At 36.8% G+C, this 16543-nt stretch overlaps 1 protein-coding gene across 2 annotated transcripts in view; it reads right to left on the bottom strand.

Moving 5' to 3' along the window:
• The window catches only part of FAM78B (family with sequence similarity 78 member B), a 63698-nt gene extending 49442 nt beyond the window's left edge, over positions 1 to 14256 (bottom strand). The window contains exon 1 of one of the 2 annotated variants that reach the window (XM_075182682.1): positions 13122 to 14256. In XM_075182682.1, the coding sequence (XP_075038783.1) occupies positions 13122 to 13384 (263 nt within the window). In that variant the 5' untranslated portion in view covers positions 13385 to 14256. The remainder of the gene's footprint in view (positions 1 to 13121) is intronic. The other variant, XM_075182683.1, reaches the window with a different exon arrangement.
• Between the last annotated feature and the right edge of the window lie 2287 nt (positions 14257 to 16543).

The raw sequence follows: 16543 nt of genomic DNA, 5'->3' as shown, positions 1-16543 counted from the left end.
ATGGTATAATAAAACTGTCAGCTATTTCAAAAAATTTCCTTCTTTACGTCACTTTGAACATGCTTTCCTTGACACACTCACTAACACATCCCATCTATAATTACAGTACAGTGATATCATAAATGGCTGTAGTGGTCATTATTATTTCAGCTATTTAAAATGTCATGTTTTACTAGATTGTACAATAATTTATATTGATTGAATAATTTGTATGAATCAATTGTTGTATAATACAGTAAACGATAACACACTTTAATACACATATAGATATTTGCAACATATGTTGTATTTAACAACTGTCTTTTATTTATTCTATCAGTAACAGTTTCAGTGTCAGCATGCCTCTGTAACATAACCCAGGACTCACTTGTAAGTGAAACCGTTATCTTTGTCCTTGCCATTAGTATATCAAAGTACATGGACAAGCACAAATGTAGAGATAAGGTTTTAATTCTAGCTACACTACCCTAGTGCATTTTGTAATGTTACATGAGGAACACTAGGAAACACATAGAATGTGAACAGTGCAGTGCGGTCTTCATGTGCTGCATTGTGTTTCAAGGACAGTCAAACAGCAAGAGCTATATGAGGAACTCTTGTAAGCCTGATGTCTGACACAGCATTACTACAGCAGTGAGAAATCAATTTGAAGATTGAGCATTTGATAGGTGATTCCTAAGAACTGCATAGCTTGTCACCTGAACAGCAGGTTATTGGCTGCTAGACACACAGCGTTCAACTCCAGAGCTGCATACCTTATGTTATCGGAACAATTCATTTGATGTGCCATGGGCAGGCCCGAATTTGAGTAAAGGCTACCTAGGTCAAAGCCTAGTGTGGCAGGAGTGCCAGGATATGACAGTTCATGTTACAATTCTTTGATTTTATTTGTTCTATTTTGTACATTAATAGTGTTTATTTGGAGATTTAAAAATAAACCAGAAACAGACAGAATTACTTTTGAAATTTTTAAGTATACATTTCATGCTACAATAAAATGCTATGATTCTGGTGTGGTGGTGGTGGCATGAGTAGGTAAAGAAAAAGTATACTTGAGTGGCATAATTCCAGACCTAGTTTTGGGATACATCATCATTTACTTTCATATTATGTTCTCTTCATCTTCATGGAATGTTGGCAGTCTGTTTACTGTCAAAATCACAGATACATTATGCTTGATTGTGAAATTAATGACCGGCAATCATTACTGTTTAAACCTGTGCAGTTTTCAATTGTAAGCTCAATCTAAAATTTAAATTGTTGTATTTGAAAGGTACATATAAATGCACTGTTGAATATTACCCTGACCATCTACTGCATCTTTGTTAATAAAAAAGTGAAGTGTTTTGTTACATTTTTAAGTTTTCTGACATTATATTACAAACAGAAAACCAACTGTGCTATTAATAGTTAAAAAGATGCTTGTATAAGAAAAAAAATACCTACCAACATTTGCGCTGTTTAAAGTGGACATCATGTGAGTTTAAAACTGCTATTAATAGGATGCAATATTTACCCTATTGATGATGTTTTTAAAACACACAGTAAACCTTAGTTTGATACAGCTTCCCCTCGCCTTGTCACATAACTTACTTCACTCAACAGACAGCATTAAAGAAGATAACCAAGCAGGATTAATGCTCCAAGATCAAAGCAAAAGATATTTATTATCTTCTGCAATATAATGGGACAGATAGTATTTTGACTATATTATTTAGTTGACTTCACATGTTTAGTTATACACCAATCGGCCACAAATTTAAACAACCTGATTAATATTGTTTAGGTCCCCCTCATACCTCTAAATGTGCTTTGACTCATCGAGGCACGTACTCAAGAAGACCTCTGAGGGTGTCCCGTGGTATGTGGTGCCAAGATGTTAGCAGAAGATCCTTCAGATCCTGTCTTATTTTACCAGCAAATCCCACAGATGTTCAATCATCAGATTGAGATCTGGCGAATTAGTAGGCCTAGTCAACACCTTGAACTTTTTGTCATGTTTTTCAAATTATTCCTGAACAATTTTTACAGTGTGGCAGGACAAATTATCCTGCTGAAAGAGGCCACTGCCATCAGGGAATACCATTGCCATGAACATGTGTTCTTGGTCTGCAGCAGTGCTTAGGAAGGTGGTACGTGTCAAGGTCATATCCACATGAATGCTTGGACCCAAGGTTTCCCAGCAGAACAATACCCTGAGAATCACAATGCCTCCACCGGCTTATCTTCTTCCCATAGTGCATCCTGATGCCATCTTTCCCCAGAAAAATGATGCACACGCACCTGGCCATCCACATGATGTAAAAGAAAACTTGATTCATCATACTAGGCCACCTTCTTCCATTGATCCATGGTCTACTTCGTGCCCATTGTAGGCACTTTCGGTGGTGGACAGGGGTCAGCATGGGCACTCTGACTGGTCTGCTGCGTAGTGATGCACATCGTGTTCTGACACCTTTCTATCATAACCAGCATTAACTTTTTCAGCAATTTGTGCTACAGTAGTTCTTCTATGGGATTTGACCAGACAGGCTATCCTTCACTCCCCATGCGCATCAATGTGCCTTTGGCATCCATGACCCTCTTGCCGGTTCTATGGTTGTCTTTCTTTGGACCACTTTTGGTAGGTACTAACTACTGCATACCGGGAACACCCCACAAGAGCTGGCCATTTGCAGATATCATCTAGCTATCACAATTTAGCCCTTGTGTTGGAAACACAAGCATTCCTTACGCTTGTGCTTCCATCACATCAACTTCAAGATCTGATTGTTCACTTGCTGCCTAAAATATACCACCCTTGTTGGGGGCCATTGTAATGAGATGTTATTTACTTCACTTATCGGTGGTTTTAGTTTTGGTGCTGATTGCTGTATACTGATGCATGCTAATGTCTGCAAATAATGCAAATCATTTCTCAATAATGGACTGGTGTATGCAATGCCAATAAGAACATTCTGAAACAATGACCTACTGTATGGGTGAAAATAATATATCTTATACACCACAAATACATAATTTTACTCAAAAAATGGACGATAATCTATAATATGGATATAATGATAGTCACACTCTGCAATATAGTCGTCACTAGAATTATGCCTCCCTTCATAACCGAGGCACCAGACTTGTGCTTATGAGGCATGGAGCTGGTATTCACCATAAAAGGCAGACCCCATGCTTGTGGTTCCCCATGGTGAGAATTAATATGGCTAGCAATACAGCTGATTGTGTGGTGGGTACTACAATTGGATCATTAGCAGGGAAGTCACACTACCTGTTTTTTTTTAATTATTCATTCATTTGTTTATTTTTTTAACAGTGCTGATCCTGTTGTTAATGAAGGATCGTGACTGGGGAGAAGACACTTGTGTAATTTTGCCCCATCTTTTAGCAAGGGAGTAAACTATGAAAAGCACAAACAGTGAAAAGATAAATCAGACAGGCAATGCTGCAGTACTATTAACACAGCTATGAAGAAAATGCAGTGCACATGCACCTGTGCAGTAATTTGGGCTAAAACCAGTCATAGCTACAGAAGTATCCACAGATGAGGGTCTGGAATCTCCTTTTATAAGGAGATAGAGATTGTTTATGGTCGAATTTCAGATATATATGGTTTAAAAATGCAGTTCTGTGGAATGACAAAATGATTAGAGGCCCTTAGAAACTCCTCTAATATAAATTGTATTTGGCCTTTCCTGTGTCATTTAGTGAACAAGATCACTACTGTTTATTAAGGACACGTTAAAAACTTTAAGATACAACTAAATATTCAAGACTCAAAAACAAGGCAGCCATTATTTTTGAATTTTTTCTGCATGTACTCATATTTATGTAAGTAGTTTCAGGCAAAAGATATTTTTGTAAGAGAAAGTATAGTCTATTTAGCTTTTAAATGGTAGATCTGAAATTTGGTTTATTTATGTCACTCCCAACAAGGCATGGATATTTATGTATATGATATCTATGTTATTATACCAACATATGGCAACATAGTAATAAAGATCAGGGTAAGAAATATACTTTGATTCTAAACACATTTGAGAATCATATATTTGAGCTATAATGAAACACAAGCCAGGAAAAATTAGAGATCGCGGGAAAGATTAAGTTCTCAGTGGATGTTGCCCCTACAAAGTTCTATTCTCTTTAATGGACTCTGTTTTTTACATATACAAGTTTGTTTAACAAACATGCATGTTTAATGTGCAATGGGCTATTAATAAAAATGCAGTAACCCTGGTGACCAAAGCAATTTACTGTTATGTCACTGACGGTGCGCGTTTTGAAATGGAGTAGCTAAAACACATCCTGAAATTGTAACCCTGGTGTTACGTTCATTAAACTTATGCTATCCTTTATTCCTGTGGTTCTAGGCATCACTGTAATTTTCATTGTCCTGCTTAGCGTAAAATTAAGAACATATTTAACCACTTGGATACCACCTAAAGTAAATCTACATTCTAATAGACAGGTTCTTTTTGACCGCTGGTCATAGAGCTACATTCTGTTGTTCGGCAGGATGGTGCGGGCCCTTTTCTACCCACCTGCACGGCAGACATGCTGTGCGTTCATTACATCTGCCGGGAACTGTTTCATTCAATCCCCAGCATTTATATCATCAAACATAACATTCTAAAATAAAACGCTGACTGCAGGCTCCAGGAATGTCTTCCCTGTCACATGGCGATATAGTTGTAGTAAGGAGAACACTTAGGTCTTGATGATGATGATGATAGCTGTAGTAATCAAAAAGTATATACAAAGTATACCCTACTGATAACAAAAGGGGAATAAAGAGGTTAAAAAACACACCAAATTTTGGTCTACTAAAGTAAGCACAACCTAAAATAAAGTATACATTTGCCTATAAACATTAGGAAAAGTACAAAAACCTAATTGTTTGAGGGTAACTAAAGAAAAATCATAGGAATGTTTTTTCTGTACATTTTTCCTAATTTGCCCTTATGTAATTCCCATAAGTAATATTTATTCTAATATGCTACCAAAGGAAAGTTCTGTTCCCAAAAAACAATATTAGTGTGAGTTATCCACTGGCATTAAGAAAATGTCTGACATGTGGGCCCTGATTCATTATAGGACATAAACGGCGTACAATCTACAGAATCACTCTGTGTATGCCGAGAAGTGGACCATACGCCACAGGACGTAGTCAGGTACAATTCATCTTTGTGCACAAAGGACACTTACTACAGCCTACGATTTCAGGGAGGGAACAAGGAAAGGGCCCCTAGTCACTGTATAGTAATGGTGTGCCAATCTCGAGCGCATGCAGCAGCATACTCTGGGCATCTCTGAAATACTTGTTGTTCAGCCGTATTTCTTGCTCCAGTTTAGTCTAAATGCTGATTACTAGTGATGATGGCTGTGTATGCTATTATGTGTGTTTGCATTAAAGAGCAACTGTAAAAATGTATTTTATGTACAGTAGACATTCATAACATACTAATAAATGTATTTCATGGAAAAAAATGTTTTTATTTTTTAATGTTTTATCATTAATGCCTGTACTATTAATAGGTGACATTAGTTGAATAGGTTTTTTTTATGTGTGTGCATTCTTTTTTGATTTATATTCCACATAAGTATTCCACATATCCTGCAGTGTCCTGTCTAGTAAAGCAGAGCAGACCTACACCCGTATTCACCAGCACACGTATCTTCAGATCCGCTCCTTCATGCATTTGGCCATTACATACCAGATTTACCTGCGTTTTAAAACAAACGCACACTGCGCTCAGTATGTGTGCCTGAATAAATCAGGCCTTGGTGTGTCACCTTCGCTTGGAGGTGGGGGGGGCGGGGGGGGGGGGGGTGTTGCATGTCAGTGGCAGCTTGAGTGAATTAAGCAGAAAGAAAGATATGCTGCTAGTGGAAGTGAGTTTGGCCTCATTCGAACTAATAGGTTCCATCACCATACATACATTTCATTCTTTTGTCATGCTTTTACTTGAGTTAAAAAAACAGTAAAAGCATGATTTTTAATGTCAATGGGCACGGGCCTAAAATTAGCATTTTAATCTAACAAATAAAAAAAAGGTTATTCCAACAAAAGCAAACTAGTGATACATGTTACAATTGGATAGAATGAAAAGTCTCCGGGTCTTGAATGGGTTAAAGTGTGACACTTATTGCTGAAAGATTGGTAATAAACCAGCGAACTCCAGTAACATAGCAACAAGTCAACATAGTAACAAGGGAATGCAACAGCATAGCAACATATTATGCTGTAATATAGTGGTCTAGTATCATAGTAACATCCATCTTTTGTATTTTGATTTTGGGATGTATCTTTAAAAATAAAAAAGAGCATGCTGAAAACCATAGTACAGCATTCACCATGTTCACTACTAAGAATCTGTAACTGTCCACTAAAAGGACAAATGATACAGACTTTTTTACTCATAGAAGATCTTTAATACCTTCAAAGAAAATGTTGGTTTGCAAAAATGGTGATAAAAACTATGTGGGAGGTCCTTTAGCAGTCATTGATTTCCTGGCTGTTATGTGAACAGAGATAGAGGGAGACAAACATATATGCTATTAGCTTTCATGGATTAATGTGCTGATATTAATGGGACACAGTGGAAATTGAGAAATATTGAATGTCACCACTCAGGACACCCACATGACAGCGGATATTGTTTCAATTACAGTATATAAAACAGGACCTTTTATAGAAGCAAAGCACAAGTAAAATATACCTCTGCCATTCACAGTATTGTCTTTAATAACTTCTCTTGTTGACAAGAAGGATGCTCCAAATACTCTTAAAATGCAGCGTCACTGAGCCCTTCACGAAATTTTGCTATGGGCCTTACAATGGACTGTTCCGGCCCTGACAGTGACCATAATTCAATTATTCTGAAAACGTATATTTGCTACTACAACGAATAATAATGATAATGTTTTAAAAAAAGGTGTTTCTGCAACAAAATTATTTCTATCTAGTATGAGGTTTGGCTTAATGACTAGATCCCATTCAGCTTCATTGGGGCCTGTTATTCCAGTCCAAGATGACTGCACACACTTGCAGTAAGCAGGTAAGACCATACCCCTAAACACTCCCCATAATAAGATAATCAAATTATATAAAATTATGATTTGGCTTCACACTGGGTTAAGGCAACACATGGTGATATATCTATCTGGTTGTCTGATATTTCAATCTGCTTTAACAATAAATTCAAATCTGTACATAAGTATCTAAAAAATTCAATTATGTACAAAAAAGGCAGCAGTGATACTACATGTCATCTGACTGTACCAACCAGTAAATATAAACAAATATGTTGCCTTGTTTAATTTATCATTTCTACTATACTCAACATGTGGAAGGGGCCAGGCGATGCCACTCTAGCTGCCAGAAAAGTGCAGAGTAGGGGCTTCTTCTAAACATGTGATTCGAAGAGGATATCCATAGCATAGCGCCCAAGGTAGTTCCACCAGTTTGTCTTTGTAAATCAAGGTTGATAACACAGCATATAGGCCAAAGAGACATTTCATATATTTTATTCAAATAACAGTAGTAATTATAATAATAATAACTAATAGTACAAAGTCAAAGACTGCGCTGACAATATGTGAACACATATTAAGCACTGACATACTAACATACTGTTTCTGAATAACAACCTGTAGTTTACACTTGGTGCCATCATCACTGCTAAAACCCCCATACTTCCTCCAGAATTTATCAGACATCTAAATTTCCCAGCATCCTCTGATGGCAAAAAATACATTGATATAATTGCTGGGGAACAGAAACAATTTTCTCCACATCTCTTATAGGAAGATAAAAGGAATAACACATGAGTCTGGTGCTTATGGTATCACAGAGCACAGAAAATGTCATGTGAACCAATAACACATAACATTATAAAAGAGAATACAGTGACATAAGACATCACAGGCAGCATGTGATGTCATATAACAGTATGTAATGGTACTGTAGTGGTTAACTACCTTTCACTCATAGTTCATATAGTGAAGTTTCTACTGTCTACAATAGTGATAATATTAAGATAACTCTAAGGATAAGTGCACAAATGTTAAAATTCATATTGCAGTAGAATATATTTTGATGTAATTATCCTCTGAACATGATGCTTTAAATGCCCTCCCCCTATTTATTTCTTCAGCCATTTTTTTGTAACTATCTATATCAAATAACACGAATACTTTACTGACATGAATGTATTTAGTTACTTATTTTACATTTACTATAATTATTGTTAAATCAGTTGTGATGAAGTCCTAGGCAAACCTAAGTGACTCAATCTAATTAACTCAACTCACATTATGCCAGCTAAGTATATCTGAAAGTTCCAGGTGATCATCGTTGCCCTAATGACTTAAATTGAGATTTACAGTTTTATGTAATTTATTTGAATCTTGCCTTAATATATGTGTTCAAGTTGTTTCACAGTCATTTAGAAGATATGTGACCTTGATACTTTTTATACTTGCTGCATAAAAATACAGCTGAAAAATAACACCAGTTTAATATGAAGCAAAAAAAGTTTGGTAGAAGAAAAAATACAAGGAAAACTATTTATGTCATATATAAAATAAACTGTCGAAGAAGAAAAAGATTACAACTGTGCTGGTATTTTAGCATACTGCATTAATACTAAGTTTAAGTCTGTGCTTCCCTATTTATAAACTGAAATAAAACACTTAGTAGACCTCCAATTTTAGAAACCTCGTCTAAGATGTCACAAGGCAGATTCAAACTTCTAGTGCATACTGAGCATTTCATTAATATAGAAATCACCTGCTTGTATATTGTCTTTAAAAACATTCTAGGAGAGACTGCAGATTCCAAACGCATTCCAAACACAAAATAAGGAATGCAAAGTTCACACCTGCCATTCTTCTACATCACAGAAAGAGATGGTCCACGTGTACTGTATTAATGATTCAAAAACTAAGATTTCACTGCCATTGAAGTTTCAAATAAATAAACAACAGTTTTTCAAACCAGTCTGGAATAATTCATACAGATACAAACAGGAATTGTTCATCAGAATCATTATAACTTCCACTCAACTTTCACATAAACTGAATAGCAAACAATAGACATGTCTTTCAGTGCACTATGCAACTACATATAGAACATTATTTGAAAACAAATAAATTCTTCTGGGATACAAACTGAGTAGGGAAGAGTTTAAAAACGTTATTGCAAGTAATGCTGCTAAAATCCGAGTGTCCAACAACAGGATGTATTTCCAATATGTATAAATGTAGGTGCAGGAACTTGCTCACATGGGGCCAGATTTAGAGTTGGATGCAACTCCTTTTGTTCAGCGCAAAAGCACTTTTGGCCAAAGATTCATCTCAGTTTGCACACCAGCTGATATGGATCTACCCGCTGCACCTTTCTGCGCTTAGAGAGGTATAACGGGGAGGTAGTGGGTGAGCCTAGCCATCTAACCTTGTGTTCACGCTATTTACATGCTATTTTGAGTTGAAAGCAACTGCAAATTGGTCTTTAGGAGACGTATCTTCTGTGGATGCCTTCAGCTGGTGCAAGCCTTGATGTATTAAAAAAAAAAAAAAAAAGGAAAAAATAAATAAAGGTGTGCACCTCCTCCCAAACAGCATAGTCAACCCTTGTGCTGTTTGGGGGAGAAAAAGAACACTTTTTATTTTTTTTTACATTTTTTCTTTATTTAATTATCTGCTTTGCAGGGCACTGTGCATGATACACTTGCACGCCTGCCCATAAGGCAGATAAAGGGGTGTGTTTGTGCAATTTGCACAATATTCTAAGTCGCACTGTGCCAATCAAAATACTGTGTAAATTACGGGAGGCAATCTACACTTAAGATTTTAGTGTAAATTGCGCCCGACTCTAATTGAGGCCATGGGGTCCTATTCAGTATAGCAACGATCTTACTCACACAGAGTTATCATCTACTGAGTAGATTTACTGGAATAGCTGAAAATAATCTGACTGATTTGAAACAAATTTTTAAGGGAATTACATTCTTTTTCAAATCACACATGAGACAAGTTTGTATAAAATCCCTGTTTTTTTCTTCTATGTATTGAAGCAATTCCAACAATTATTTTGTTGCTGATCTCCCTTAGGTTCATTACAGCTTGGTAAATTGTTGAGTGCAGGGATTTACATAGGATTTACATGAAAATGCAGACCTACATGAAATTCAACACCTCCAAAGAAGCATAATATAGGGTGTGCCCACTAAATACATTGGCTTGTAGTGTTTAAAAGCAGATCTTATTAAATCATCATTAAAAGACAGGTAGATCATTAAAATACACAGACATCAGTGGCAATTGACAGATACATCATTAAAGACAGGTACATCATCAGCGATTGACACCTGACTTCACAGCCCTATGATTAAGTGCTCTGATGCCTGAAATGTGTAAAGTCAATTGCTGCTCATATAACTGTCTATAAATGATGATTTAGACATACGTTTAAATATTACCAGCCTGCATGTTCAGTATGTGGACTAAACTCTACTTTCAAATATAAGTGTGTTCTCCAACTATTTTGTGGAGCACAGCAAACACCATTTTCACACATTCAACTTAAGAAGCATTCACCAAGGCATTATTAGTAGTATATGGTTGTTCACAGATCAAAAGGCCCTATAAATCCTTCTGTTAATGGATCCTTAAAAAGAAAGCCAGAACCTCTCTGACAAATCTGTGATTTAAGAAGAAGCATGCTTTGGTATGTATGGATTTTGTTAAATACATATATCTCATATAAATAAACATAACTTTAAGCTTACCTAACAAGCCATTTAAAAACAAATCTCAATATTAATGGTACAGTCTGAATAAAAGAGTAATGGAAAGGTAAACTTGGTTGCCATCTTTTCTGAAAAGAAACGTCAACTTTCTTATCTCAGTTTATTTCTGCCCTGTAAACAACAATGACACAGATACCACTTTTTTTTAATAACAGCCAGATGGCTAATCTATATGTAAAGTTATTAATATGCTTATTATTATTGAGAAGAATCAAAAACTGTCCCTCCCTCTCTGTGTCATAAATGCCTTAGCTATTATTTTGTGCAGACGGTGTTCTTGTGACACTAATCTTGTGATCATTCAGAGCTAAAGTACTAAAAGCTGGTAACTTGATGATGTCACAGAATGTTCCTCAGGAGTATACTGAGCATGCTCTTGCCAATACTGCACCTGGGTCACTTATAAGTTTGTTAATACTCCCAGTAGATGATTTACTTCATGCAGATATGCTAATTGGTGAATACAGAAGAAACATTACAGATACAACACATAGTAAATGTGACATGTGTATTTATATGTGGTCTGTTCAGACATCTGATTAATGAGCAGTTTTGTGTAGATCACAAGTCCATTTTAATAATATAACCTGATTTATATGCAATTGCTTAAAACAAGTGACAAATGTAACAAGTGCTTTATCTCTTAGTTACACAGACACATGGCAATTGTTCACATGATTTGGATACATATTTTTTTTGGGTCCAGTCACCTCAATTATACAGTGCCCCAGGCTTGGAGGGGGTTTCCAGGCACTAGGAACCCCCCCCTCCTCGGTTTGCCTATGAGATGGAGGTAAATACTTGATAGATATGGTGAAAACACCTCTCTTTGCTAGAAATGATAATAATAATAATAATAATAATAATAATTATAATAATAAATAGAGCCCTATGAAAGGTTAAAGTTATTTAAAGTTAAATAAAATGGGCCTGATTTTGAGTTAAGAGTAATGCTAAGAAAAGGAGCAAATTTGCACCTTGGCAAAACCATGTTGCATTAGACAGGGAGGTAAATTTTAAATGTAGAGACAGACTTATAGTTGTGATATGGCATGTCATAGATCAACTTCAATTTCAGTGTAAAAACAAAGCTATCAAGTATTAGTGTAATACATGAAAAAACAGCCAGTATTTTCCTTGCATGCAAAAAAATAAGTCAATTTGTACCCATTACATTGTAACATGGTTTGTCAAGCTGCAAATTTGCTTCTTATTTTTTGCTTTGCTCCTAACCCAAAATCAGGCCCGAAATGTCACCAGTCTTTACATTTTTATGCAAAAAAAAAACCAAGTGAAACATGATATAAAAGGAAGTCATTGTAATCTAACTCTAGGTGGTAACTGATAAAAAAAATATATAAACATGCTAACTTTGTTACGTGTTATTGTAAGTTTAACCCTTATTATTTTGATATTGTTAACCACTTCAATGTCACATTGTTGGGTAGGCATAATACTGTTTTAGTGCCAAGTTTAAGGTAACAATTATTTTTGTGATGTATTTTGCTTTCCAGTATGATAATAACCCTTTTAACTCATATTTACCATTCAGTAAACAAAGATAAGATGACTAAATTACAATATCTCTCCTCAGAGAAACAACTTACTTATTCATAGATTCATTCGAATCAGAGTATAAATGTAAATGTGCTGCATTGTTTGCAGATAGTAAACTTTCAAAAACAACATAAAATTGTAACATACTCAAAATAAAATCTTTTAAGTGAATGGTGATATTCAGTGATTCTTCTTCACATGTAATTTCAAATGAAATTATATTATATTACTCTTATTCCAGTTTCATTCTGGTATGTTGACATTGCAACATTAATTTATTAGTAAATTGCTGACATGAAATGTCAGCTAGATTCCAATATAATTGTCTGTTCAAGAAGCATAATCCCACTTAATGTGTCCTTGACACCAATGAAGTTCAGCTAATAACACCAACTATTTAGTGACTGGCATACAATTCTGTGGCAATATTGATAAGGGATTCCCAAACAGCTAACTCAATATTCAAGCATAGAAATAGAACACTGTGGATAATAACAATGAAATCACAGTACTAGCAGCCTTGACTTTGTGTCTTACATTCAAGTACTTAATCACATATAAAAATAACTCAAAATAAAATAAGAATAATCATCATACAGTGCATTTAAAATAGAATCTAACGTTTATAGTCTGTAATGTCAAATTACCGTCGAGAAGAACATTATTGATACTGTCCCAGTACCTTTGTCCCCGGTTTAAGCCTTGACATGTCAAATACCATGTTAGTCTACAACGGTCACTTACATTCCCAGGTCGCTGTAGATGTTGAAGAATTCCATTTGGTTGCAGGCTTGTATCCATCCCACCACCCAGGTTTCATGCCTGGGTAAGGGTGGCATGACCACACGGGCCGAAGCTTTGAAGTAGGGGGTCTTGTATCTTAAGACAATGGGCGAGTTCTCCTCTACAGAGGTAGGGCACTGGTCTATAGTGGCACACACATCATACACGGTGATGTTCTCCCTTCTGACGCGGGACTTGCAGGTGATGCTCTGAAGACAGCCCATGATCGGTGCTTCGGTCGGGGGCAGGAGGGCAGATGCATCAATTAAACCGAACAGGGCAATTGCAATGGTAAAATTTGTGTTTTATGTATGTGACAATGAAACACTCTCTCTTCCAAAGACAGCAATATTACACTTATGTTTATACATACATGCTGCAGATCTGCTAAATCCAGCAGCGATGAGTCTTGTGAGTGCACTGCCTCTTCCTCACTTGGTTTTAGCCAGATGGTAATATTATACAGCACACTGATGGATGTATACCCCCCTCCCCGTTCCTCCTCCTCCTCTTCATCTTGTTCTCCCTACCATGCTGTTTTCCAGTGCCACCTGCCTCTGATTCCTTCTACCCGACCCACTCCCAACCTCTGCCCTCCACCACAGGCCAATACTAGCCTCTCATCCTGAGCCCAGCTAGGGTAGCCAGGACTTGTCATGTCCCAGGTGGACAGAAACTGATGTTATCGTTGTTGCTGGATTCTATTTCCTCTTGCTGTCAGTCGCTTTGTGCGGTTTGGGAGGGGAGGGGGGTTTCAGTCTGACACTCCCACCCACCGTGCTGTTAGAGAATCAGAAGCACCGGTTAGGGAGATCCTTGCCATATGCAGGTTGTGGATCCAAATACACTGCATGATCTTCTGCTATAACTACCAACATGCACCTCTCTGTATCTGGTAAGGGAGGGGAGGCAGGCATCTAGCATGGGAGGCTTTGTGAGTATGCAAGCGGTACAAACCACCGTATCTCCATCATCTCTCTCTCTGTACACGCCCTTCTTTGTCATTTATCGTTGCTTCCTTAATTCTGCATATGCACATTACCAAAACTCTCTGCATAATAGCTGTTACCTAAATTAAAATGGGTGGATTGTAATGACTGTCATGATGGGTTTGTCCCTTCTCGGCCACGCTAAGATTAGAAGGTTTAAATCCCCTGATACCTTCACACACACACACACACACACACTTGCAGGTTGTAGAAGTCGAGCATTAATGTGTATATAGATGCGATTGTCTGCTAGTGGAAAAAATGAAAATACCTCAAACTACAAAAATATATAAGTGATACATGTAATGTGGTTGTTAAATCACATTAAATGAATATGTAATTGCTTCAACAAACAACAAACACAAGTGATCTAATAATCTGAGACAGCAGGGAGGCCTTAGATGCTTAGCATTTACTGTGCTACATGCACTAAATATGTTGACATTTTATTATTTATTGTTTATCGAATCATTCTGTTGCATTCTTGCACCATACTTTTTAATCACACAGAATGAATACAAGAAGAAAGAATATTTGCTTTTGCAAATAAATTAATATTGTAACTGTTTATTATACAGACTTGGAAAGTCTTACATCCTACTAAATAGTTGTTTTGAGAGAGTAACACATTAGTATTTTGAGTTTTTATTATAGAAAATAAGGTGCACCTATGCTATTATGCAGTAAGAAAATTATATTTTAGTCCAGGATAAGGAACTGTCTGCTTTGCAGTTTATTTTGGGAAACATGGCTATTCTTGTAGCTTCATGAGCAGAAAACATGCACAGTGGTCAAATGGACATTAGCAAAGCTGCATGTCATGGTGCAATCCCCCCAGCTTCTTCTGACAGATTAAAAATAGGCATGGAATGTGCTCCACTACATCTGATACCTTGACCTGGTTCTGCTCTTAAGAAATCAGTAATAAACCTGTTTGGAAATGCATTTAGTGAGCTCATGAAATGGAAGCCATGAAATTTGTGTATGCAAAACATTGGAGTCAAACACTACATAATGCTTTTAAAGAGAAGGTAAGGCTGGGTACACACTACAGGCAAATTCTAACAATGTGATAGTTTTATCGATTTTTACCAACGACAGAAAAAAAAAGTCTCAATCAGCATGCCGATTCATGTGTACACACTATACATGTTGTACATGATTTACCTTCATATCTGTGCTCTTCATCTGTCATAATTATTGGCTAAAAAGTAACTGCATGGTAACAGAGTGATGGGCACAGTGTCCCCAGCAACTTGTAATACAGATTGCGCCTTCCACCTAGGGTACAGTACCTGACCTAGGAGCCCCATACCCACAATCCGTTTGTGGTCTCCTCCACTCTCCAGAATCAGTGCTCGCTCTCGGCCGCTGGGCCAATCCAAACATCCTTGCGCAATGGGTTTTGCGTGAAACCCTGTTCATGCAGGCCTGACGTCCTGCTATTATTTAAACTATTATTTCCCCTGAACTTCCCTGCCCCAAACTAGTAGAACCCCGGAGATACCTGCAGTGATTGCAGCTGAGTCACGGGGATAAATGTATTAAGCTGCGAGTTTCCGGTGAGTTTGAAAAGTGGAGATGTTGCCTATAGCAACCAATCAGATTTTAGTTATCATTTATTTAGTACATTCTACAAAATGAGTTAGAATCTGATTGGTTGCTATAAGTAACATTTCCACTTTTCAAACCTAATGGAAACTCGCATCTTGATACGTTTACCCAATGTGTGTATGGTGTCAGATGGAAGCTGATTGGTCAGATCATTAATCGGACTGTATTGTAGCCTATGATTCCAGTTTCTGGCTATTTACCAGTCACTTTATATGTTGCCAGTCGCATTGTAGGTAATGAGAAGTAACAGACAGTATAAATGTTCGGAATAAGAGGGAACAGATAGTATAAATGTTCAGTTATATTTGTAGTGCTCATTGGAGATTCTACACATTTGTACATATATATCCTGGCCATGTGTGACACCGTTTAATGGAGGGCATAATAGCACTAAGAGGAAAAACACCCCGATATAAGAGGATAACCCCATAGCAGGGATTGTCTGACAGACAGAGAAATGTTACAATCATCCAGACAAATAAATTTTATAGGCTGGGGGCAATCCACAGAAACTGGTGCTGAGGAAATAAGATGCTGTAACCTGTGACAACCAATAAGATTGTAAGCCCATTTTACTGTTGTGCTTTAGGATATGACAGTAAATGTCTGAGTGGTGACAGTTATAGTCTGGTGGACTGTATCACAGGACAATTAGGCTAGCAGCATAATATATAGCGGAAACCTGTATTGAATGCATACACACTGCATAATTGGAACAACATTGTTGAACAAGATTTTTAGTTAAGTTTCAAAATCTCGATCAAAGATATGATGTGCTTT

This window comes from Mixophyes fleayi, chromosome 8 (genome assembly GCF_038048845.1).
Source record: "Mixophyes fleayi isolate aMixFle1 chromosome 8, aMixFle1.hap1, whole genome shotgun sequence".
Classification (NCBI taxonomy): Eukaryota; Metazoa; Chordata; class Amphibia; order Anura; family Limnodynastidae; genus Mixophyes; species Mixophyes fleayi.
Note: the sequence above shows the minus strand (reverse complement) of the source record. Positions and strands in the feature narration are given on the sequence as shown.